Source organism: Protopterus annectens, chromosome 1.part0 (assembly GCF_019279795.1).
Source record: "Protopterus annectens isolate FY-2018-M chromosome 1.part0, PAN1.0, whole genome shotgun sequence".
Taxonomy (NCBI): domain Eukaryota; kingdom Metazoa; phylum Chordata; order Ceratodontiformes; family Protopteridae; genus Protopterus; species Protopterus annectens.
In genome coordinates this window covers 1378296905-1378321262 of record NC_056725.1, presented here as the reverse complement: position 1 = coordinate 1378321262, position 24358 = coordinate 1378296905, and the positions used below count along the sequence as shown (strand labels likewise).

The 24358-nt window shown below is 44.0% G+C and overlaps 1 protein-coding gene across 1 annotated transcript in view; it reads left to right on the top strand.

Annotated features, from left to right (window-relative positions):
- SRSF12 (serine and arginine rich splicing factor 12) overlaps positions 1-24358 on the top strand; it is a 489524-nt gene that overhangs the window by 359449 nt on the left and 105717 nt on the right. The window contains exon 3 of the mRNA XM_044067000.1: positions 11458-11561. Within this exon, the coding sequence (XP_043922935.1) occupies positions 11458-11561 (104 nt within the window). The remainder of the gene's footprint in view (positions 1-11457; positions 11562-24358) is intronic.

The following is a 24358-nucleotide window of genomic DNA, read 5'->3' as shown; positions in this document are numbered from 1 at the left end:
CGTGCATACAGCTGCAGTCATAACAGATGGGTTATCCTGCCGTCAGGCGGGTCCTCGGTCGGCCGAATTCCAAAGTCTAGGTCCGGCGTCGGTTGTCGTCGCTTCTTCCCTGACGTCAGTGCGGCAGGAGTATAAAAGAGCCAGCTGACGTCATCTTCTTAAGTCTTTCTTGCTGCGCGGTGCCCGAAGCAGAAGCAGTTCGCAAGTGCCGGTCGGCCAGCTCCTGAGATTTACGAAAATATTTCAGCCGAAGTCTTCTTGAAAGCTAAGTACCCCTTTGGGGAAACTTTTCTTGCCTCAGACCTATGTCAGACAAAGTTAATTGCATTTCATGTGGGAAGCAAATACCGCATAAGGATTACCACTCTTTCTGTATTCCTTGCTTAGGCCCAGACCACGACGTCTCGGCCTGCCGTTTTTGTGCTAGATTCAACAAACGCACTATTAAGCGTCGGGCGGAGTTCGCCCATCACTATTTTGGTAAATTTAATTATATTATGTTGTCGGATACTCCGACTCCAGTTTTGAGTAAAAGACGCAAAGATAAGGACCGACATATGAGGTCTGCGACTTCTACTGACACCACGCTAAGGCCGACTACCGGTTCTCAGCGAGGCGCCTACGCTGCCCCTGAGTACCGATGACACTTCATTACCAGTGTCTTCAGTACCCGAGGTCGCAGGCTCCTTGGTAACCATTCCAACTACAGATACCGACGCCACTCTTGGCGGGGAAACTAGTTTAGACAGGCCTGCCATTTCTCAAGGTGTCTTCAGGCCTTCCTTCTCTATTAAAGCTTTCACAAAATCTAAAGCAGCCATGAAAACTAAAAAAAACAGGGACCTCAGACCCCCTCTCAAGGCCCCATGCCTAAAAAACAGATGCTCAAAATGGCTGAGGATTTGATTACTCTTATCAGGGGTTCTCAACCCCCCTCGGACAAAAGGCCCAGATTAGAGGAAGACTACCCTTCCTCAGATCAAGCTTCTATTACCTCTGAACATTCTGAGGACCAGGACTATACCTATTTTCCTTTTGAAGACTCTGATGCAGAGGAGTCTATTCCCTCACCCCCCCCCCCCCCGAGGACTACTCTTTTGGGGAAACCCTGCATACTTTGAGGGAACACTTTAACTGGGAAGGCCAAGATTACTCAGATTCTAAGAAAAGGCTCAGGGATTTTCTCTTGCTCCCCCAGCATAGGCCCCTGGCTATCCCTCCTGTTTTAGATGTATTACATGTGTACACAGAAGCCAGCCTCAACCCAGATTCTTTACCTCCAGCTCCTGTTAAACCAGACCGGTATTACCGGGTTTCTGATTCACACCAGTTCCTATACAAAAGCCATACTGCTGACCCAGAAACTATTTCACAGGGTCTCAAGGGAATTAAGGCCTCTACTGCTAAAAACCCATTACCTTCAGAGAGAGATTCCAGAGCTTTAGAAAGGTGGGGGGAAAAGGTGTATACCTCGGCCACTTTAACCATGAGGGCATTAAACTGTCAGTTTCATATGTTAAAGTATCAACGGTTTTTGTTATCTCAGTTGAAAAGCAAAATGACACAACCAGAACAACCAGCTTTAAAAGAGTTGCAGGATTTATTGCATGGTGCAGAGCAAGTGGGTAAACATACCTTGCCGTGTGGTTTTGATGCTTTAGAGGCCTCATGTAGAGCTGCTGTTACAGGGTCTGTCATACGTAGACATGCTTGGCTCAAAGAGCAAGCCTTACCAGATCATGTCAAAGCTAAATTACTAGATACACCTCTTCAAAAAGATGTATTGTTTGGTGTTAAAGCTGAGGAGGTACTAAAGAAAATGGAGGAAAAAGCGAGATCAATGCAAACAGTGAAAGATTTCCTGCAGGTACAACCTCCATGTTTCAGCAGAAACTGGCCTTCAAAAAATTGGTCCTTTCCAGCCACGGACAGACCTCAGAGGCAGATACAGATGCCCGAAGGGTAGAGGGCAATCTCAAGGATCATTCAGAGCCAGACAATGGCAAGCACCAACCCCAAGAATTGGAGATGATAGATCACAGTCATTCAGAAAGCAGACACAATGACTTCCCCCTTTACCTGCCAAGCAAAGCTTTAATGGCAGCACCTTTGGGCGGAAAACTGGCATTATTCTCGAAAAATTGGCATATTGTCACAAAAGACAAATGGATTCTGGACATTATAGACGGAGGCTACAGATTCCACTTTCACACCCTTCCAAAAATGAGAGGCATGCCAAGCCTGCCACAAAATCAAAGGGCAGAGGCACAAAAACAAATTTCAGCTCTCATGGACATGAAAGCTATTCTAGAGGTACCTGCAAAAGAACAAGGTCAAGGGTTTTATTCCAGACTATTCCTGGTACCAAGGAAAGACAAAGATTGGAGACCTATTTTAGACCTATCCATCCTAAACACATATTTACAGGTACCAAAATTCAAGATGCTCACATTACAGCAGCTTCTTCCTGCATGGTCCCTATCAGACAAGATTGCAGACGATACCTCAGATTTCTTGCAGGTTCAACCCATTATCAATTCTCTGCATTGCCCTTTGGCTTATCTACTACGCCCAGAGTGTTTACGAAATGCCTGGCATCAGTAATTGCCTTCTGCAGACTTCAAGGAATACAAATATACCCATATCTGGACGACTGCCTGATCCAAGCGGACAGCAAGGACATACTTCTGAAACACCTGGCGTTTGTAATAAAACTGTTTAACTTTCTGGGATACACAGTCAACAAAAAAATCAAAACTAATACCCTCTCAAAAAATAATTTTCCTGGGTGCCAGCTTGAATAAAACCACCCAGATGGCCTACCTCACGCCAGACAAACAAGGGCAACTATCTCAATACTTCAGCAAAATGGCAACCTTCACCATGCTGACTGCAAGGAAAGTCCTGCAGGCTCTGGGATTCATGGCATCTTGCATCCTTCTAATCCCATGTTCAAAGCTGCATATGAGGAAACTTCAATGGTACCTAAAAAACTTATGGTCTCAACACAGCCACAGTTTGGAAACAATTATACCACTCATTCCATGTCTTCAAAAGGAATTTCTGTGGTGGGCTCAAGCATGCCAAAGAAACATAGGTCTCTGACTACGCCTGGGGGGCACACATGACAGATCAGTGCATTCAGGGAAAATGGTCCCAAAAAGAGAAGCACCTACACATCAACCAAAAGGAAATGCTAGCAGTGCAAAATGCTATTATGGCCTTCAAAGACCTACTGCATCCAGGCCAGCTATTGATAAGGACAGACAACACCACAGTGATGTGGTACATAAACAGGGGGGAACTCATTCATACCCCCTGTGCAGACTAGCCATGACCCTATGGAACACAGCTCTGGAATTGCAAATTCAACTTCAGGCACAATTCCTGCCAGGGAAGGAAAACACACTGGCAGACAGCCTAAGCAGAAATATGACAGATCCACACGAATGGAAGTTGCATCCTCAAGTTTTCGCAAAGATAACTCAGGCATGGGGACATTCAGACATAGATCTCTTTTTGCTACCCACAGAAATTACCAATTGAAAAAATTTTGCTCAAGGACCCATCATCCACAAGCCTGGAAAGTGGACACACTTTCAATTGGACAACGTTGACCGTCTATGCCTTTCCGCCTCTTCCTCTGCTGCCCAAAGTTCTATTAAAAGCCAGAGCAGAGAGGCCGAAAATGATTCTCATTGCTCCAGATTGGCCCAGACAACACTGGTATCCGCTCCTGAAGAGCCTGACACATTCCCCACCATGGATCCTACCTCTAGTTCCTCTTCTGTTGTCCCAGCACAACTTGAAAACTCTTCACAGCCAGCTCAAAACCCTAAATCTAGCTGCATGGATAATCCCTTGATTTCCCAACAGACCCTCCTCTCCAAGGAGGTGCAGGATGTCATCTTGGAGGCCGGAAGACCTTCTACTAGAAACGCCTACTCTGCCAAATGGAAACTATTTTGTGCCTGGAATCAGAAAAAGGGCCAGAATCCTTGGGTAATAAATTTACCTCAAATTTTACAGTACCTAGCTGAGATGTTAAACAGTGGACTTTCCTTCTCCTCCAGAATCCACGCTTCAGCCATTTCTGCGCAATACAACACAGATCCTCCTTTATTCTCTCATCCTCTCAAGACAGTTCCTCAGAGGGGCAAAGAATATAAAACCCCCAAGGAAACCACCAGTCCCTGCTTGGGATCTCAACTTCATATTGGAAAAGCTGACCCTTCCTCCATTTGAGCCAGCTGCTTCAACAGAACTGCAATACTTGTCATACTTCCTTCTGGCTATCACCTCAGCACGCAGGGTTTCGGAACTACAGGCCCTCATGGCTGTGCAACCTTTCATCAGTTTCCATCAGGACAGAGTTTCCTTACGAACCAACCCTACCTTTATGCCAAAGGATCCAGTGTTGCCTTGAATCAGACTATCCACTTACCTACCTTTTACCCTAACCCACAAAACAAAGGGGAAAGACTACTGCATTCCTTGGACATTCACAGACAACTTCGTTATTATTTGGACAGGACAAAGCCATTCATAAAATCCGAGCAACTCTGTGTCCTATGCTACAGGTGCTCAAGGAAAGGCTATCTCCAAACAGACAATCTCAAAATGGATAGCCCACTGCATACGCTTTTGTTACTCATTTCATGGAAAAGCTGTGCCTTCAAGCATCAGGTCCTGCTCCACAAGGGCCACAGCTACCTCTGCAGCTTTCCTCAGGGGGGTTCCTGCCAAGGACATTTTGGAAGCAGCCACTTGGAGTTCAGTGCACACTTTCTCCAAACACCATCACCTTCCACTTTACTCTAAATCTAGAGCGGGATTTGCCACAGCTGTCTTGCAGGGCATCCTTGCTCCTCCTAGTTCCACTTAGTGCCTGCCACCCCTACTTAGCTTTGGGATTCTTCCCATCTGTTATGACTGCAGCTGTATGAACGATGAACATAGTACAGTTTTGTACCTACCATAAATGTAGATGTTAGAGTGCTCATACAGCTGCAGTCCAGGTTTCCCCCCCTCCCTCCCCTCTTAGGACAGGCCTTATGACAAACACCTTCTCATACAACCTATATGGGGTATTCTTTTATGGTGTATTTGCTTGCAGCTACTGTTTTTTGATTATTCTATATTGCATGATTACATAAGTTTGTTTTGCCTTCCTTCTGGGGGCACCTGACATCTGGGGCAAGAAAAACTGAAGATGATGGCTCTTTTATACCCCCGCCGCACTGACATCAGGGAATAAGCGACGACAACTGACGCCGGACCTAGACTTTGGAATTCGGCCGACCGAGGACCCAGTCACTACCAGTTCATGGTCCTACCCTTCAGTCTCACCATAGCCCCCAGGGTGTTTGCCAAGATCATGGCAGTTGTAGCGGCTCACCTGAGGCTTCAGGGCATTCAGGTCTTCCCGTACCTGAACTATTGGCTCCTCACTGCCCCCTCCAGGCATCAACTTGTGCTAGCCAGAAATTCCTTTCTTCAGTTGGCGAACCTGCTGGGTATTACAATAAACCTCATAAAGTCCTCTCTTCAGCCTGTTCAGATTCTGGACTTCATAGGGGCAAGAATAGATTCTATTCAGGCTAGGATATTTTTGACCCCAGACAGACTTTGGAACCTGACCCTTCATGTCTTGGCGCTTATTCAGACTCCTTCACCCCCAGCAGAGTTGGTCCTGAGACCCCTAGGGTCCATGGCAGCAGCTATAAATCTAGTTCCTTGTGCACTTCTACATACAAGAGTGTTACAGTGGATGTTACCAGTTCAGTGGTGTCTGTTGTAATAGCCTCTAGACTTCCCGATTCCTCTAAGCAAGGTGTGCAAAGCTTCTCTCATGTGGTGGCTTTGATCCCAAGATCTGCGAGTAGGACGCCCCTTTGTTACGCCTCTGCCCCAAGCCACGGAGACCACGGACACCTCCCGTCTAGGGTGGGGAGCATTGCTCTGGCAGGACTGTCCAAGGCACGTGGACCCCAAACGAGACAGTTCTACATATCAGTGTTCGAGATGAGAGCAGTCCTTTTAGCGTTGCAGGCCCTTCATGCTTTTCTTACTTTGGGAACTATTGCGATTCAGTCAGACAATATGTCGGTCTGGTATATCAACAAACAGGGGGGACCAGGTCCTATCCACTTTGTTGAGAGGCCATGAGAGTGTGGGAGTAGGCGATCTCCACCAACCGTTTTCTCATAGCAGCGCACATCCTGGGTCGGTCCAATATTTTGGCTAAGAAACTGAGCAGGACTGTCCTTTTGCCTTATGAGTGGTTTCTGAACCCTTATGTAGCGGAACAGATCTTCCTCGAGTGGTTTCTGAACCCTTATGTAGCGGAACAGATCTTCCTCAAGTGGTGTCAGCCTTGCTGCGATCTCTTTATATCGCCATCCAACACAAAGTGCAGCAAGTTTTTTGCTCCGATTCCCCTGGGGGGGGGGGGGCCCCAGAGATGCTCTTGTCCGTGCTTTGCCACCTGGTAGTCTTTGTGTACCCCCCGCTTCCTTTCATGACAAAATTCTTACAGAAAGCTCAGCGGTTGGGGAGCAGGATTATCCTCATAGCCCCATTCTGGCCTCGTCAGATTTGGTTTCCCTGCTTACGGTCTCATCTAGTAGCTCCGCCCTGGATATTGGATCCCATTCCAGATCTCATTCGTCATCCCTCGGGAATTCCTCCACTGAATCTGGACAGCCTCAAGCTTACTGCGTGGTTGCTCCAGTTCCATTAATTGCCAGGACTCCCGGTCTCTCATCCTTCATTAAGGCCATTCTGGTGGCGGCTCACAAGTCCTCTACCAGGAAGGTGTACCGTAGTAAATTTTTCCATGTGGGCTTCTCAGAGAAATTTGGATCCTTTTACCGCTCCTGTTCCAGTGGCGTTAGATTTTTTTGTCTCAAATTTTCCAGCAGGGGGCCAGCTCTTCCACAAAGTCCAGCTGGCAGCTATATCCCATTTTCATGTAGAAGAAAATTCAGGTTCTCTAGCTGCTGCCAGAATTTGTAAGACCTTTATCAAAGGTACTTTTTTACTGAGACCTCCTATTAAGCATCCTTCTCCTCTGTGGGATTTGACCTTGGTTCTTCAGGCCTTAGTTGTGCCTTCCATTTGAACCCGCAGCATCAGTTGATTTGAAATTCTTGTCGTGGAAGACAGCTTTCCTAGTGGCTATCACTTCGGCCGGAAGAGTGTTTTTCATAAGGATAGGGTGTCTCTCAGGACTAACCCTTCTTTCCTTCCTAAAATTGCTTCGGAGTCGAACATTAATCAGTCTATTAATCTCCCAGTATTCTTCCCTAACTTTCAAAATAAAGGGGAATACAAACTTCATTTGCTGGACGTTCACAGACTCTTACGCTTTTACTTGGGTCTAAACCCTTCTGTAAGTATGATCAGCTTTTTGTTTCCTTTGCTAAACCTTTTTTGTGGAAACCAGTTTCAAAGGTGACTCTTGCTAGATGGATCTTTCTCTATTTTACAGGCATACAAGGAGCATGGATTACCGGAACCAGAGTTCATGCTCACTTTACTTGTTCTATGGCTACTTCTGCTGCATTTTGGTCTAGTTTCCCTGGGTGACATTTTTCAGCAGCTACCTGGGCTTCCTCTCACACTTTTATTACTCATTATAAGGTAGGTATGGTGTCTAGAGGAATGGCTTCTTTTGGTTCTGCAGTGCTCCGGAATATCCTTCCTTAAGGGCCTCCCAAGATTTGTTAGCTGGGGACTCTGTCCCACAGGTTGATACTCACCATAACGTTCCATCTGAGTAGTTAGACTTCATTTGTCAGCAACCTTCCTTCCCTCCATCCCCCTGACCTTGGTGGTTTATGTCTGTTTTGGGCTCAGTGTCCTGGGTCTGGTGAGCCTAGTTTGTGTTCTGGTCAGGTTTTTTGTCTCTCAGGTTGTGTTATGCAGTGGGTGGCAAACTCAATCTGAGGATTGGAAGGAGGTTGCAGTGTAGTATGGGTAAGGGGAAGAGCTTGGAGCTTGGATCTTTAGCTTGGTAAGCTGCCAGCTACAAATGAAGTCTTAACTACTCGGATGGAAGATTATGGTGAGTACATAACTTATTTTTTTGCAAATTTTAGCCGGGCCTGATGTTTTTCTGTCTAAGAAAAGGCTTCCATCTTGCAACCCTACCCCCATAGTTCAGACATGTGAAGAATATGGGAGATTGTCACATGTAGTACACAACCAGTACTTGCCAGAAATTCTTGCAGCTCCTTCAGTGTCGATGTAGGTCTCTTGGCAGTCTCCCTGACCAGTTTGTGTTGTCTTTTCATCCATTTTGAAGGGACGTCTAGTTATTTGCAATGTCACTGTTGTCCCATATTTTCTCCACTTTTTTATGACAGTCGTCACTGTGTTTCATGGTATATCCAATGCTGTGGAATTTTTTTTTTTTTTTGTACCCTTCTGACTGATGCCTTTCAACAATGGAGATCCCTCTGATGCTTTGTAAGTTCTCTGCGAACCATGACTTTTGCTGTAGCAGGCAACTGAGTAAATGTCCGGAAAATCCTAGCTGAACTTTATTTGGGGTCAATTAGAGTCTCTCTAATTGATGGCAGGTGTGTACCCAAGACAACTGATTGCTGTAATTAAATCAAAAGGTACTTCAACAAAGTATTAGTTTAAAGGTGTGCACACTTATGCAACCAGCTTGTTGTATGTTTTATTTTTTATATTTTTCCCCCCAACAGATTTGTTTTTCAATTGAATTCTACAGGTTATAGGTCACATTAAAGGTAGGAAAAGTTTTGAAATGATTTATTGTGGTCTCATTTTTTATATCACAAAAACCTGGCATTTTAACAGGGGTGTGTACACTTTTTATATCCACTGTATTAGCCTAGCTGGCAACTTTGGATCTGAAGAGAGGAGGTTAATTTTTGGTAATCTTGGGTCTGATGCTGCATGCATTAGGATAATTCAGCTGCTTGCAACCCTCCCTCTTTGCATAATGTGTCCCTCATGGCATAGTCTCCACTAGTCCAGAAGTTAATGTTTTGTACCAGCTTCTTGATTCCAGGCTGGGAACACCCATCTTCTTTTGATTAAGTCTTTATTGGCAGTGCTGCTGTTGAGGACAGTTCCAGGATTCCTGCCTTTTTAGTATGGAGTAATGCAGCGGTACCTCCTGCACTTCTTCCATCAATGTCTGTCTGAATTGTCTTCTCCTCAGGCCCCCCATTATGGTGCATCTCATTAAGAAACTCTTCTCTCACGTGTGCACTTCAGTGGCAGGTTTGGGTGGTGATGCTGATACAGAGCTCTCCTTGGAGGTTCTTAGTGTGGTTCTTGGCTAAATTGAGTTTTGTACTCTGTTTCAGAACCACCTTTCAACTCTTCCCCTCAGCATGCCTCTTACCATTTTTCTGTCTTCTCCCCTGGCATCCTTTCCTGCAACTATTCACACACTCCTAATGTTTTAATATCTCTCTGTGTAATGATATGCTGCTGTCCCCGTTGCATAAGCCATTTCAGTCATTATGGCTGTTCCTCAAATGCCGTGCTAAGCAGGATTCCATTTTTTCCATCCATGCATTGACATTGTAAACGGTTTCTTGAACTAAATGTTGTGGTATATTCTTGAATCCGTAAATGTGTGGTGTTTTTTTTGTTTGTTTTTTTAGCATATCCTTGTATCTGTAAATTTTGTTCATTTCCAGTGTGATCTTATTCAAACAGGCTGTGCCAGCAAATGGTCCATTGTGATCAGTGCGATACCCCAGTAAACAAATGTAAATTAAAAATGAATGTGTAGACTGTAGGTAGTCATATGAGGGTATTGTGTGACTGTCTGGATTCGGAAGCAGTTGGTGGTTGATTCTTATTTGTTTCATGGCATTGAAGGCCAAACCAATAAATCTCTTCAGAAGAAAGCCTCAATGTCTAGCATACAAAATCTGTCAGAATATGCTTGAATAGAAGTTGTACACAAATATTATAATTTTTGCATCACACCCACATATAAAACGTATAGATCCCACGACAGCAAAGCTGTGGCGAAAGGGCAAAAAACAATCCCTTCAAAACTTTTATATGCTCCTAACTGAAATCCCAATCCTAAAAAGAGAGAACGGCAGCGACAATTCAGATTATTGCAGACAAGGCAGATGCCTCCCATAGATGAATTTGGCAACTGCGGTGGTGGTGCTGCAGTAGCGTTGTTGCCTCACAGTAAGACTCTGTCCAGTTCGATTCTCAGCTAGAGCGTCCTCTGCGTGGAGACATGCGTGAATGGGCGTACCTTCGTTGAAGGTTGTGCGTCAGGGCTGGTAACTCGGCACGTAAAAATCAACTACCACTCATTAGCGGACCGGAGTTCCACTGTGGTGACCCCTAACCGGGAAAAGCCGAAAGACAACAACAAAAAGACTCTCTCCAACCATCCTACATAATTTTTTGCATAGAAATGGTGGTGCACAAAATAAACATGTCCTTCATGCGAAAAGTTGTCACAGAATGGAATCGGAATATTCTGGGAAAAAACTAGTAGATGTTATAGATTTGATTCAGTGTAGAGTATCTCCTCCATTGTATAATACTGACAAACTGCTTTGGTTTGTGTGAACAGAACTAAATATTTTCCAGTGTTGACAGGTTTTATCTTTTTTGCTAAACCTAAATTGGTAAAGAAAGTTCACCCTTCCCAGATGGTTGACTCCATATTTACCTAGAAAAACTTAATGCAAAGTCTTTGCAATTCGCACAGTATTCATTATACTAGAACTGTGGCTACTAATGCCATTTTCTATAATGCCAGTATAGATTATTTGTCTTTCAACAACCCGGGCTTCATTCAGTACCTTTCTTTGGTAATATAAACTGGATACAGTTTCCAAGTCTTCTGATGTATTGACATGATGGTGGCTACCTGAGAAGGTTTAGGGGCTGTGTCCTAGAGAATACCAAAAATCAATTATTTTCAGATGTGAAGGTTGCGCAATTGCTAATTGTTTGCCTTTTATTCTTCCCCGAGGTCAGAGCTAGCAGTGTGTGATGTGAGTGGTGTATGAAAGGAATGGGGAGGGCTTCAGGGAGCTCTGGGTAGTTTTCTAGCATTTGACCCTAATGCCTGCTACATCACTTCTGCAGGTTACTGAAGAAGAACCTGTATACAGGTCTGTTATGGGAAGTACATGGCTTTGTTTGGTTCAACATCTTAAATATTGTGTGTTCCCTATTCCCTAAAGAGGTTAATTGATAAGCCTATACCAGCACTTCAAGCTGATTAGCCTATTATCCTTTCCTATAAAGCATGCCCCAGGAGTTTCATTGATTGGTGCCTCATTTTGACATGCAGCCAGTTTGTCTTGTTTGAAAGAAGTGTTGAAACCAGATGTGAATGTGCTGTATACTGTAAATGCCTAAATAACAGATGGATACTGCTTTATTTCAACTGTGTGCAGTATATGTAGAGTATCCTTAACCAGGTACATTTGAAGATGTTAGAGACGCTGAAGATGCATTGTACAACTTGAACAGGAAGTGGGTATGTGGTCGGCAGATTGAAATCCAGTTTGCACAAGGAGATCGCAAAAGTAAGTGAAAATCAGCTATGCATGTATTTGTGTTTTATGAAGCAGTTTGTGCTTGGTAGTCTAGTTGTATGTTATGGAGCTGTTTGTGTCTGGCAGTTAGATGAGCCAAATTCCTTTAGTGTTTGTATCCTATTGCTGATTAACATGTTAGAAGTGAAGTGCTATTGTCTTTTAAGACTTGTCTAGTGTAGCTAGAAATGGGTAAGGCTGCAATTTCACTCTCTGAAGCAGATGTGAGCCTGGCAGCTGCAGGACTTGAATTAAGTGCCAACTGTAATGTGCGAATACTAGCATTGGCTTTGAAATACAGTACTGACTTCCAGTGGTTTTTTGTTTTGTGAGAGTTTGCTTGCACATTTATAATTGTGGGAAACCTTAACTGGTGCCATGTAGCACTGCTGAAAATGACGCTTTTGTAAGAACTGAAGGAAGCAGATGTATGATCTTTCAGATGTATGATCTTTGGAAGAAGTAGCACTGTTGACCATATTTTCTGCTGTCCGTTGTCAGCTGTGATTTTGCAACTTTTCCAGTATTTGAATATTATGAAAACCACTACCTGGTTCTTGCTGTGCCAGTGTCTGCATGACTTCTGCAAGCAACAGTATGAGTGTTTTCAGTTGATTAATCCTGAGAGAGAAAAAGGCTTCCCAGTGAAGTCTTTTAGATGTGCTTGTGGTAGTCAAATTCTGCCTGAAAATTTGTGTTCAGAAGGCTTTCTGTTCGGTTGTCCGCCCCCAAAAGAGGTAGGTAACTTAAGTTCTAGTTTATCAAAACTGTAGTATTGTTGAGGTTGAAAGTGTTTAGTTTTACAGGAAAAAAGCAATATCGCAGGTAGTAATATTAAACTTGAGGGGGGATCGTCCGGTAAGAGGATGGAACCCTGGAAGATGGAGTCTATTTGGGGATGGCAGAAAAACAGCGAAAACCTGACTGAAAAAGTGAAGAAACAAGTAAAATCTGTGGTGAGCTTAACTGGCAACATACATTTGCCTATTAGTTGTTTGAGAGGGAGAAAACCAGCAAAAGCCTCATCACAAGCAGAGATATTAGAAGAGCCCATGGTTTACTATTGGTATGTTGAAACCACATCGGTTGACAGTTTAAAATGGCACAATGTGGAATTTGACATACCGAAATGTAAACCAATCTGAAAATGAATACATCGACCCATACAGTCAACGGTACGTTAATTCTACTGTTTTGCATGGGGGTTATGCCCCCCACACCCCCTGCGCATTAACTACACTAACTCTGAGATTGCACTTTAGTGAGGAAATGGGCTAATTCCCTGTTCCTCAGTGAATCGTGATCCCCCAATGTCAGACCCAAATGCTCAACTTGTCTACCCATTCGGTGTAGTGTAGTCGATTTTGAGTTCGACATTCTGCCCACCGTATGCCAGTTGACCGATGCAGTTTCCATGTTTTAATTGCAACCCAGAGCCCATATAGCCTGAAGTTAGAGACCATATGTGTGTTTCTCAGAAAGTTCCTGTAGCAGGACAATTTCGTGCAATGCTTTATAGCTTTATTAAGTGCTCACCACTGTCTGATATTCCACAGGGACGTGTTTTTTTTTTTTTTTTTTTTTGAGAACAAATACTTCTATTGTGGCTGAGCTGAGGTTGCCAAGAGTGTAATATAAACCACTCTGTTGAACTTCAAATTGTCTTTCTGAACTGTGGGAATAAATGCAGATATTTGTTACACTAGGTGTGCCAGTAGGCATCCCCAGTTTTTGTTTGGGCAAAATTAAATATCTGATGTTAATCTTCATTCATTCTTTACTGATAGGTGTCTGTTCCGTCCTCGGAACAGAGTCTGCCTTATACCAAGCCCGCACCAGCCAAAAACTCTCGAGCTAAGCTTTACCCATAGTGCCCTTCTCCCATTTACCTCAGATCTCGTTTACCGCATTGCCGAAAAGCTGTCAAGCCAGCTCTCGACTAAGCGTAGGTAAAGAAATTTTTCTAAGTATTTCTGAGAATCTTTCCCCTTTCTATTTAGTCGCTAGTTTACCCTTTTTCTTGGAAACCCTTTTTTAACTCCTCTTACTGCTCTTTTGTTACCCTTTTGAGGTATTTCTTCACATACCATTGTTGGTATCCCCTCTCTCTAACCCTTGTGGTAAATTTCTCTAATACCATTGTTGGTATTCCCTCTCCTTCCTTTCTTTGCCCTTTAAAAAAGAAACTTCTGTAACCATGTCAGAAAAAAGGGGAGTGTCCGGTTTCAAACAATGCGACTATTGTGGCCATAAGATGCCAAATTCTGATTCTTGCGCATCTTGTGTGTATTGTCTGTACCTCATTTAACTGTTCAGCCTCCCTGTGATATTTGTCGAAGGTTCAGTTCTAGAACCCTTAATGAGAGATGTAACAAACTTATTTTGAAAGGCCTTCTTGAAACACCCTTTTCAGATGCTATTTCTGTGCCAGAGGGTTCACCCCCTCCAAGCAAATCCCATAAAAAGAGATTGCACTCTGTTACATCTTCACCCAGTGAAAAATCAGAGAAACCTAAGTCTAAACATTTAAGTGACTACTGCACCGAAAATTACCTCTACGACACCTGCTAAAGTTGTGCCATCAGCACAGAGCACTACGGCACCGACAGTGCAACTCCAAATTTTGTCTCCCTTGGTACTGTCCAGTGATTTAACTTCGACACCGTCCACGGTACTGTCAACAACCATTTCTAGCCCAGGAAAAACTGACCCCTCTTACTCGAGCCTCCACCGAGACTTCGGTGCCGTTAGAGCCTCTGGCCCGATGGTCTCCAAAGGTGGATCCTTTTCTGGGGCAGCAGTTCAGCTCCTTCCTAGAGCAGCCCGACTCCCCCCTTGGAAATATCCACTAGATCAACCAGGAGCCCTTCGGAACTTTGTGGTGCATCTTGTTGATCAGCTGCTTATGGCTAGAGTGATTACCCCCTCCCATTAGGAGTTGGGGTACTTCTCCAAGGACTCCAACTTAACTCTCCTCCTTCGACCTCGGAGCAGGCATCGAACACCCTGGAACAGTCTGCTCCGGTACCCATGGCTATGGTTCCACTGGTGGACCTCACCGTGGTTTGAGTCCGTTTGGCCTTTGGTTCATTCTGAATCTAGGCTTTCTCAAGATCGCAGTTGGACTGTGACTTTTCTAGTTCAGGGAGTGGCTCCGATTTTTGGTGCCATCCTCTGTTCCGGGGGCTCTTGTGTATCGGCTAGTCTTGAGACTCCATCCCTGGGGACTGGTTCGCTGGAGTGGGGTGTGACCCCAGTTCTGAGGTCATCGTTCACTGTTCTGGGCTCTCATCCCTCTTCAGGTAGGCCTGCATTCCAGTTGATGGAGAGGGCACTTGCCACTGCTGGCAAACCATTGATGGTAGACTACCCATTGATTCTTCCCTCACAGCCGCAGCTGACGCAAGCCACTGTTATGGGAAGTCGAGCACAAGAGAATCGAGACCCTATCGCAGGGTGTCCCTTCTGAGTCCTCTACAGAACCCCCCCCCCCCCCAAAGGACCTAGGAAGAGATCGTGCAAGAGGAAACATGTTGACTCTCCCAGGGAGTGTCTTACTGAGGATAAGGACTGCGATGAAGGGGACGGATCCCCACGGTCACCCCCTGAAGGTGTCTCCTTTGGAGACATCCTTGAAGTATTAAAACAGAGGTGTGATTGGAAGCCCTCTAGCCCTTCCTCCGAGGAATCTATTTTTCTGCAGGCTTTTCATGCTCGACCCTCAACCTCTTGGGTGAACCCACCTGCAGACGAGCTGATACAACATGTGGTGCAGAGGGATTGGAAGAATCCTAACACTGTTGAAATGATCCCGAAGAGACCAGATAAAATTTCATCACTCCCGGAAGAGAACTCTCACTAATCTAAGGGCCTTCCAGTGGACGCTATGGTGGTGGCGGCTGCCACGAGGATCTCACAGAGGAGAGCTAAGTGGTCCACCCATCTAACAGGCAGTCCCAGGCAGTGGATCAACTAGGGAAGCGAGTGTTTGCGTCATTGACCTTTGCTCTTAGATCCTTGAACTATCTTGTACATTTTACTAGGCTCCAAAGAGATCTAGTTTATGAACTGTCTGGAACCTTAGTAGGATAAGTGTCGGACGTGGTATGTGACAGTTGCCTCGCAGCTAGCGACCCTGGAATCTGTATCTTCATCCATGCGGTTAATATCCCATGCAACTGAAGGGGCCGCTAGAGCTGCGGGCTCAGGCGTAGTCATGAGATGCCACATCTGGATGCGCCTGTGTAATTTTGCAGATCCCTTTAAGTCTTCCTTCCTTAATGCTCCTGTGGAAGCATCTTCCCTATTCAGCCCTAAAGTGAAGGACATGTTAGCCAGGTGCGAGGACGACGGAAAAACCCTGTCTGCCATAGGTGTACGTTTCTCCACCCCCAAGCATCCTGATTCAAGGAACCAGTGGAGAGAAAATATGTGGGACAAGAACACTCAGGGTCCTTTTCGTGACACACTTGGAGAGTTCTCCCCCAGAGGCAGAGGGGGAGTAACTAGTGGAAGACACCCCTACAGAGGCAGAGGGGTTCCGCATAATCAGGGGTCCAGATATTTTCTCCAGACAAGCCTTAACGGTCCTGAAGAGCAGCCTGATTGCTTTCCTCTGGAAGCAGTCAGGGGATGTTTTTCCCTGCACCAAACAGCGTGGCATTGCATAACCACAGATTCTTGGGTGCAGAGGATAATCACCAGAGGCTACAAAATCCCACTGAACTCCTTTCCAAATCCACAAAAATATATTCCCAACGTTCCCCCCAGTCAAAGGGAATTAGCAGCCATAGAGATAAAAAAGCTGTGTCAAGAGTCATCGAAACAGTCCCACCAGACCAAATGGGATCCAGATTATACTCAAGATTAGTCCCAAAAAAGACAGGGGACTGTGGCCAATTTTGGATCTGTGTTCTGAACAAGTTTATCACCCAAACAAAATTCTGGATGGTCACTATTCAGTCCATGCTTCCATTCTTGGAAAAGGATGATTGGATGTGCTCTATGGACTTTCAGGATGCATATTACCACAAAAATGGGCAAGCACTCCATAAAGTACCTTCACTTCTGGCTAGGAGCCAATCATTACCAATTCTGGGTTCTGCCCTTTGGACTCTCTACAGCCCCCAGAGTGTTTACAAAATGTATGGCAGTGGTTACAGCTCACTTGAGACTACAAGGGTTCAGAGTGTTTCCATGCTTAAACGATTGGCTCCTCACCACCCCCACCAAGCATCTCTTGGAAAAAGCCCTGAACTGCACCCTGACATTGACACAAATCTTGGGAATCTCTCTAAATTGGAAGAAAATCAACCTGACCTCTACTCTGAGCTTAGATTTCATAGGACCGGTTTTCAATACCTAGTCTTGGCAAGTCTCTCTTCTGGATCACCGATGCAAAGACTAAGGGCTCAACTCTAAGTGATGCTCTGTCAGGAGATTGCCTCAGCTTGACAGGTCTTTCAACTTTTAGGTTCAATGGCTGCAGCAATCACCATTGTCCCACTTGAGATTACACACGAGACTCCTTCAGTGGCTTCTGTTGTCTCAGTATTACCTGAATTATCTGAATTATTGGCTTCTGTTGTCTCAGTATTACCTGAATTATTATCCCTTTTTTTTTTTTTTTTAATTCCTGCCTTAGGTGAATCCACTACCCCCTCTACTAGGTCCTACGGCTGGGTGCGTGTCTCGCTACACGCTAGCATCCCTGGGTGCACCCCTCCAGTATTAAGAACATCTTACTTAACCTAAAAGACTTCAAGGAACGCTCCCTCCCTTTTGATAGCGTGACGACTCCAAGGATACTTCTTGAGTGTAGCAGTGTGAATACTCCCATACTACCAAGGAATCCTCAGTGTATGTAGCCTATTAAGGTAGTTGCGTGACTGTTAATTCTGTACTCAGTAGCTTACCGCCTGTGCGAGATAGCTGCCTGCTGCAGTCCCCATCCACCCCTCGCCCTCTCAATGTATGTCTCTGTGTTACCATTAAGCTCCTTGTGGATTTTTAGCTTCTAAGGGCTATAGCCTTCTGCAACTAAAAGCAGGATCTCTGTATCAAACATCTAACCCTTGAGCCCCGCTTTTCTTTACTCTACCGTTCCTCCATTTAGCCACTAGGTGGCAGCAAACTTCAGAGCATTACATTACTCCTTACCTGATTTCCCTTTTCTCTGAAGTTTTTCCTTTTACCAGTAGACTTGTTTTTCCTTCCCTTTCCTCCCCTCATTATTTCCCACTACTTAACTACTCTCTCACACGTAGTACTACTGCCTTATAGAAAATAGGATTCTTACCCTGTGTCCCAGTGACTGTTTTCTCTAGTCTGTTTTCCCTCTTGGTCTGACCCCACTCCATTCGCCCTGCGGGCTCACTCTGCTCCCCTACGCTACCCCCAATTCTCACCCACCCCCAGTGCTGTTACACTTATACTTCTCCAGCCACACCCCTTCCCCTCATTCACCCAATCACTGAACCCCAACTTAACCCCACCCCAACCTCATTAAGTCCCTTAACTACACATCAAGTCCCTAAATTGCACATCACCTTCCTGCCCTCTCCCAACATTTCCACACTACTTCATCCCGTATACCTAACATTTTACAACTTACTCTCCTACTGCTACTTGCTCGTTCCATATAATACAATATCACGTAACTGTATTTACATCTTTTAGCTCAGCTTTCCTCTCGACTACCATCACTTTATCACTCTCTAAAGTCCTTCCTTCTACCTACCCTACCAATCATCCTACACACCCTAATGGCCTCAACACATAATTCAATACACATACACCTACTACTCCTAACTACTACTCTAGCATCTCTAACTCTACCTTACACACTAACCTTCTTAGAACACCTTTCCTTGCCTGATTATCACCACCCCTTCCAGCAAACTTTACCAATTACTCATGGAAATCCCCTTAATCACATTAACATAACCTGTACTTCCAGCTATATACTTCCAAAGTACCATAGATCTACCCACATTACTTACTTCCATAACGAGAAAACCCTAAATAACTATCAAAATTATACTTAAACCTCAACAACATCCCCTATTAGATGGTGATATTCATCCTAACCCTGGCCCCCAAACAGGAATTCACAGTAACCCACATAACTTAATTTCTCATGAAACTACTACTCCAAAAAGGCCTTCTAACTCCCTCCTAATAGCTCACCTTAACATCAGTAGCATTATCAACAAAATCACCCAACTTCATGCACTCTTAGATGTGCACAAATTTGATATCCTCTATTACAGAAACATGGCTCGCGCCTCAACTTTGGACCAGGAAATTACCCCTCCTGGATATAACATCCTGAGATGTGACCGCAAAACCAAAAAGGGTGGGGGAGTAGCCATTTTGTATAAATCAGAACTCAATGTTTTATCCTTCAATACTTTCCTTCCCACTGATACTCATGCTGAAACCCTTACCGCCAAACTACAAATCAAAAACGCTAAATCTATTTATCTAATTTGCTCCTATCTTCCCCCTGGAAATAATATCAAAACCCTTGAAAACATACTTAGTTGCCTCTCTACCCACCTACCTCAGGAAACCATTGTCCTAGGTGACTTTAATATAGACTGGACTAAGAGTAGCTCCCCAAATCCTATCTATAATATAAATCTGTATGGCTTCTCACAAATAATAACCACTCCTACTAGAATCCATAAACCAAGCAGTAAAGAATCCATCCTTGACTTGATCCTTATAGTCATCCTGAAACTTACAAACCAGGTATCCTTCCAGATGATATCAGTGACCATGCTCTAACTTATATAATTAAACAAAAAACTCATAGCCCAAATTGTAATACTTTCAAAACCTTCCGATCGAAAAAAAACTTTCAACCAGAGAACTTCCAAAATGAACTGAAAGCGTGTGACTGGACACCACTGCATCATATGCAACTAGATGAGGCAATGACCTACTTTAATACTAGATTCCTTCAGATCCTAGATTACCATGCCCCCTGCCGCACCTCCCGAACCAGGACCAAAATAGCCCCATGGCTCACAAAACAAACCAGGCAAAATATCCTCCTAAGAAATAAAATTTGGGCCAAATGGAGAGCCTCAAAAAAAAACATCAGATCACCTTTACTTTAAGCAATTGAGAAATGCCACCAAAAAAGACATTCTACTAGACAAAAAAACTTTTACCTTCACCTACAACAAACCCACCAACAAAATCCACAAAGATTCTGGTCAGGCATCAACAAACTACTTCAGCCTGGACACTCAAAAACACCCACCCCATCAGGTATCACCCATAATAACTCTAGGCAAATTGCTGATGCCTTTAATAACTACTTTACTGAAGCCATTCAAACTCTAGCTAATACATTACCACCTATAAACACTTCCCCACTAAATACCACCTACAATCCTGTTCCTACCTTCTGTATACAACCTGTACCTACATCCCTCATTTGCAACCTCATTCAAAAACTCAAACCTTGCACTCCTGCTGACTGCCTACCAGCAGAATACCTGCAAATTGCCGCTAAAGTCATTGCCTATCCCATCTCCATCCTTATAACTAGATCTATTACTGAAAGCACAATCCCCTCCATATGGAAAGTATCCCACATGATCCCTCTACATAAAGGTGGGACATCTACTGAGCTCACCAACTTTCGACCAATCGCCCTACTCTCCCCAATAGCTAAAATAATGGAAAAATGTATCCACCAACAACTACTTCACCACCTTCTACACAATAATCTACTTGCTAACTGTCACCATGGCTTTCGACCATTCCACAGCACAACTACCGCCCTCCTATCCTTTGCTGACTGTATAAACAAAAATCGTAACAATAACTCTTTCCTCTGCACTATTTATCGAACTATCAAAAGCATTTGACATGGTCAGCCATCATCTGCTTATTAATGTACTAAAAGCCCAGTCACTTAACCCACAAGCATTACTCTGGTTTACATCTTACTTAGAAAACAGACAGCAAGCTGTGCTTTGGGATAATAATCTGTCTACTCCCCCTGCCTGTGAACATTGGAGTACCTCAAGGTTCTATATTAGGCCCACTTCTCTCGTCTTTATTAACGATCTAAATGCCAAAATCCCTCTAGCCACCTGCATTCAATAGGCAGATGACTCCACTCTCATAAGTTCAGCCAAGTCCTCAACCTCGCTCCAGACTCTCACCCAGACAGTATTTAACATTGTTGAAACTTGGTTCATGGAGCACTGCCTCCTGAACCCCAAAAAAAAAACAAAACTATTGCTCTTTGTTCCTACACAAAAGTCACCACAAATTCACTTCTCAGTAACCTCTAATAATGGAACTAGCATCTCCCCTGACACTACAACCAGTCTCCTGGGAATAACAATGGACAACAAACTTAGCTATGATGACCATATAAATACTACCATAAAGACAGTCAACAAAAAACTAGGCTCCCTTTATAGAATCAAACCCTACCTTACCCCAATAGCTAGAACCACTATTGCCCAAACCCACCTAATCTCTACCCTATTCTATGCTTCAGCCATATATACCAACCTTTCTAAGAACAACCTTAGCAAACTATTAACCAGCTATAATAACATAGCCAGATTTGCCACTGGCTCTCCCTTCAGAACTCACCACTCTCTCAACCTCAAACAACTGGGATGGTTAAAACTCCAGAACCAACTACTTTGTCAACAACTTGTCACACAAAAGATCCTCTACCACCCTAATAATACCCCAATCCTCACTAACCTAATAACTCCCTATAAAAATCTTGCAACATTACGCTGTGCTAACAAGCTTCTAGTTTCCACTACAAAATCTAACAAAGCTGGGGACTCGCTTTTTACCAACACAGTGGGAAAAACCTGGAACCAACTTCCAAGTGAACTCTCAACTCTTACTTCCTCGCTTCTTTTTAAAAAACGCCTAAAAGAATATCTTAAAATACACTGGCTCTGTCCTTGCTCTAACCCCGACTGATACCTCCACTGCCCCCCTTTCTACTCCCTGTACTTCTCTACTGTATTGTGCCTTACTGCTTTACTCTACTGTTCTGTTCCCTACCTATTAACTCCTAAGGTAACCTAATGAGACTTTTCCTTCTAGTATATTAAAAAATATTAACTCTTTTTTTTCTTTGACTTTCTCTCATATGTTGCGTTTTCTCAAATTTTAATCTCACCTTAGACCTACTGTTAGACTCTCTGCAATCGTATACTCTTATACAATCGAAACAATGTATAACATTCTCTTGTTACTACCGTATATATTCTATGTTTTGTTTACTGCTTATACAATCAAAACAATGTATACCATTCTCATGGTACTATTGTATATATTCTTTGTGGTGATACTACCTATGCTTATGCTTGAAGCTTTTCTCTTCGGGCCTCTACTGAAAATGGACATATATCCAGTTAGACTAGCCCGGTCAACAAATGTAAAATAAATAAAATTATCTTATCAAATACAGCTAATAGAGCGGTGCAAAAAAGACCTTTTGTGGTGGATGAAGCCAGATGCACATCTTTGGGGTAGATCTTTTTCCCCTCCTCAGCCCAAGGCCACTGTGACCACGGACACTTCTCTCATAGGGTGGGGGGGGGGGGCATTTTCAGGGAATGATGGTCCAAGGCACATGGTCGCCCGTAGAGCCCAGTCTGCATATCAGTGTAGTAGAACTGAGGGCAGTGCTTCTAGCGTTGCAGGCATTTCACTGTGCCCTTTTGTCTGGAACAATTGCCATTCAATCAGACAACATGTCTTACCCGTTGTGTCAAGCGGCCATGAGAGTGTGGCAAGGAGTGACCGCTTCCAACCACTTTCTGATCGCAATGCACATTCACGGAGATTCCAACGTAATTGTGGACAAACTGAGCAGATGTATCCTTCAGCCTCATGAGTGGTCCCTCAATCAAACCATAATGGCGAAGATCTTCAGCCATTGGGGCCAGCCTTGTTGCAATCTTTTTGCCTCCCCAACAAACCACAAGTGCAGCAACTATTTTGCCCTGATCCCCCTGCAGGGGAGTCACCGAGGGACGCTGTGATTCACGATTGGCCCACGGGACTTCTATATGCTTACCCCCCTCTTCCACTAATCCCAAAATTTCTAAAGAAATCTCTCCAGTTGAGAAGCAAAATGATCTTCATTGCACCCTATTGGCCCCGTCAAGTATGGTTCCCCCTTCTTTGGCCTCACCTGCTAGACAAGCCATGGATCCTGGATCCAACTCCAGATCTGATCTGTCGCCCCCAAGGGTTGGTTCACTCGAACATAGCCAGTCTCAAACTGACTGCGTGGTTTCTCCACTTCCAGTAATTGCCAGGCAGAACAATCTTTCTTCCCAAGTCAGTGACATTATCCTGGTTTCGCTTAAATAATCCACCAGGAAGATTTACCGTAGTAAGTGGAAAGGATTCTTAATATGGTCCGAGCAAAGAAAACTTGATCCTTATTCAGCTCCATTTAATACAGTTTTGGATTATTTGTCAATTTTTTTTAAAGCGAGAGCTGCAGCATCAACCATTCGTGTTCACTTAGCTGACATCTCCAATTTTCTTATTGGTTTCAAGGACGCTTTTTTAATTTCCCATCATCTCTGCAAGACTTTCCTAAAAGGGATATCTCGTATTAGACCACCCATTAAGGAACTCACCGAACCAAGGAGTCTCACATTAGTTCTTCAAGCTTTAATACAATCCCCTTTTGAACCTGTTGCTACCTGCGATATCAAGTTCTTATCCTGGAAGTCCTTATTCCTAGTGGCCATTACCTCAGCTAGATGCATTTCCGAGCTTTGGGCCCCATGAATTAAACACCCTTGTATAATTTTTCATAAGGACAGAGTATCACTTCGGACAAATCCCTCCTTTCTACCCAAAGTTGTTTTAAATTTCACAGTAAGCCAGTCTATTGACCTACCAGTTTTCCTCCCTAATTTCTCAAACAAAGGAGAATTTTGCCTTCACCTGTTAGATGTACATAGGTAATTGAGATGTTATCTTGACAGAACAAAGGAAATCTGCAAATCAGACCAATTATTTGTGTCCTTTTCAGGCCCAAAATTGGGGAAAGCTATTTCTAAAGTAACTCTATCCAAGTGGCTAAGAGACTGTATACTCCTGGTGTATCAACGTTCAAAAACCCGTACACCAGGCAGAATCAAAGCAGATCTGTGGCAACTTCAATAGCTGCAACATGGGCTACCCCCCCATACCTTTATCTCTCATTACAAATTGAATCTGGTCTCTAGGGGAAAGAGCTTCCTTTGGTTCAATGGTGCTAAGGAATATTCTTCCATAAGGGCCACCCAAGCAGTATAAGGTAGCTAGGGACTCTGTCCCATCAGTAATGAAAGGAAGATTAACAACATCTGATAAAGAAGTTGTCTTACCAGTAACATTCCATCCGTATTCATCTTCATTCATTCATTACGTCCCCCCTCCTAAAGGCTCCTGGGGGATTGTCTGGGTCCAAATGTCAATCTAGGGAACTTGCTCAGGTATAGTCTCTGCTTTCCTAGTTATGGTCAAACTTGATCTGAGGTAACTGGGAGAAGGGCACTATGGGTAAATTTTAGCTTGAGAGATTTTGGCTGGCGTGAGCTTTTGTATAAGGCTGATTCAGTTCGGAGGACAGAACCAACACCCATCAGTAATGAATGAAGATGAACAACACAAATGGAATGTTATGGTAAGACATAACTTCTTTCCACCAAAAAAGGTTGCGCCAGAAAGCTTGTAAGACCATTCTTTTCTCCTGGCTGTTGCAACAGGTTTTTCCCCCAAAG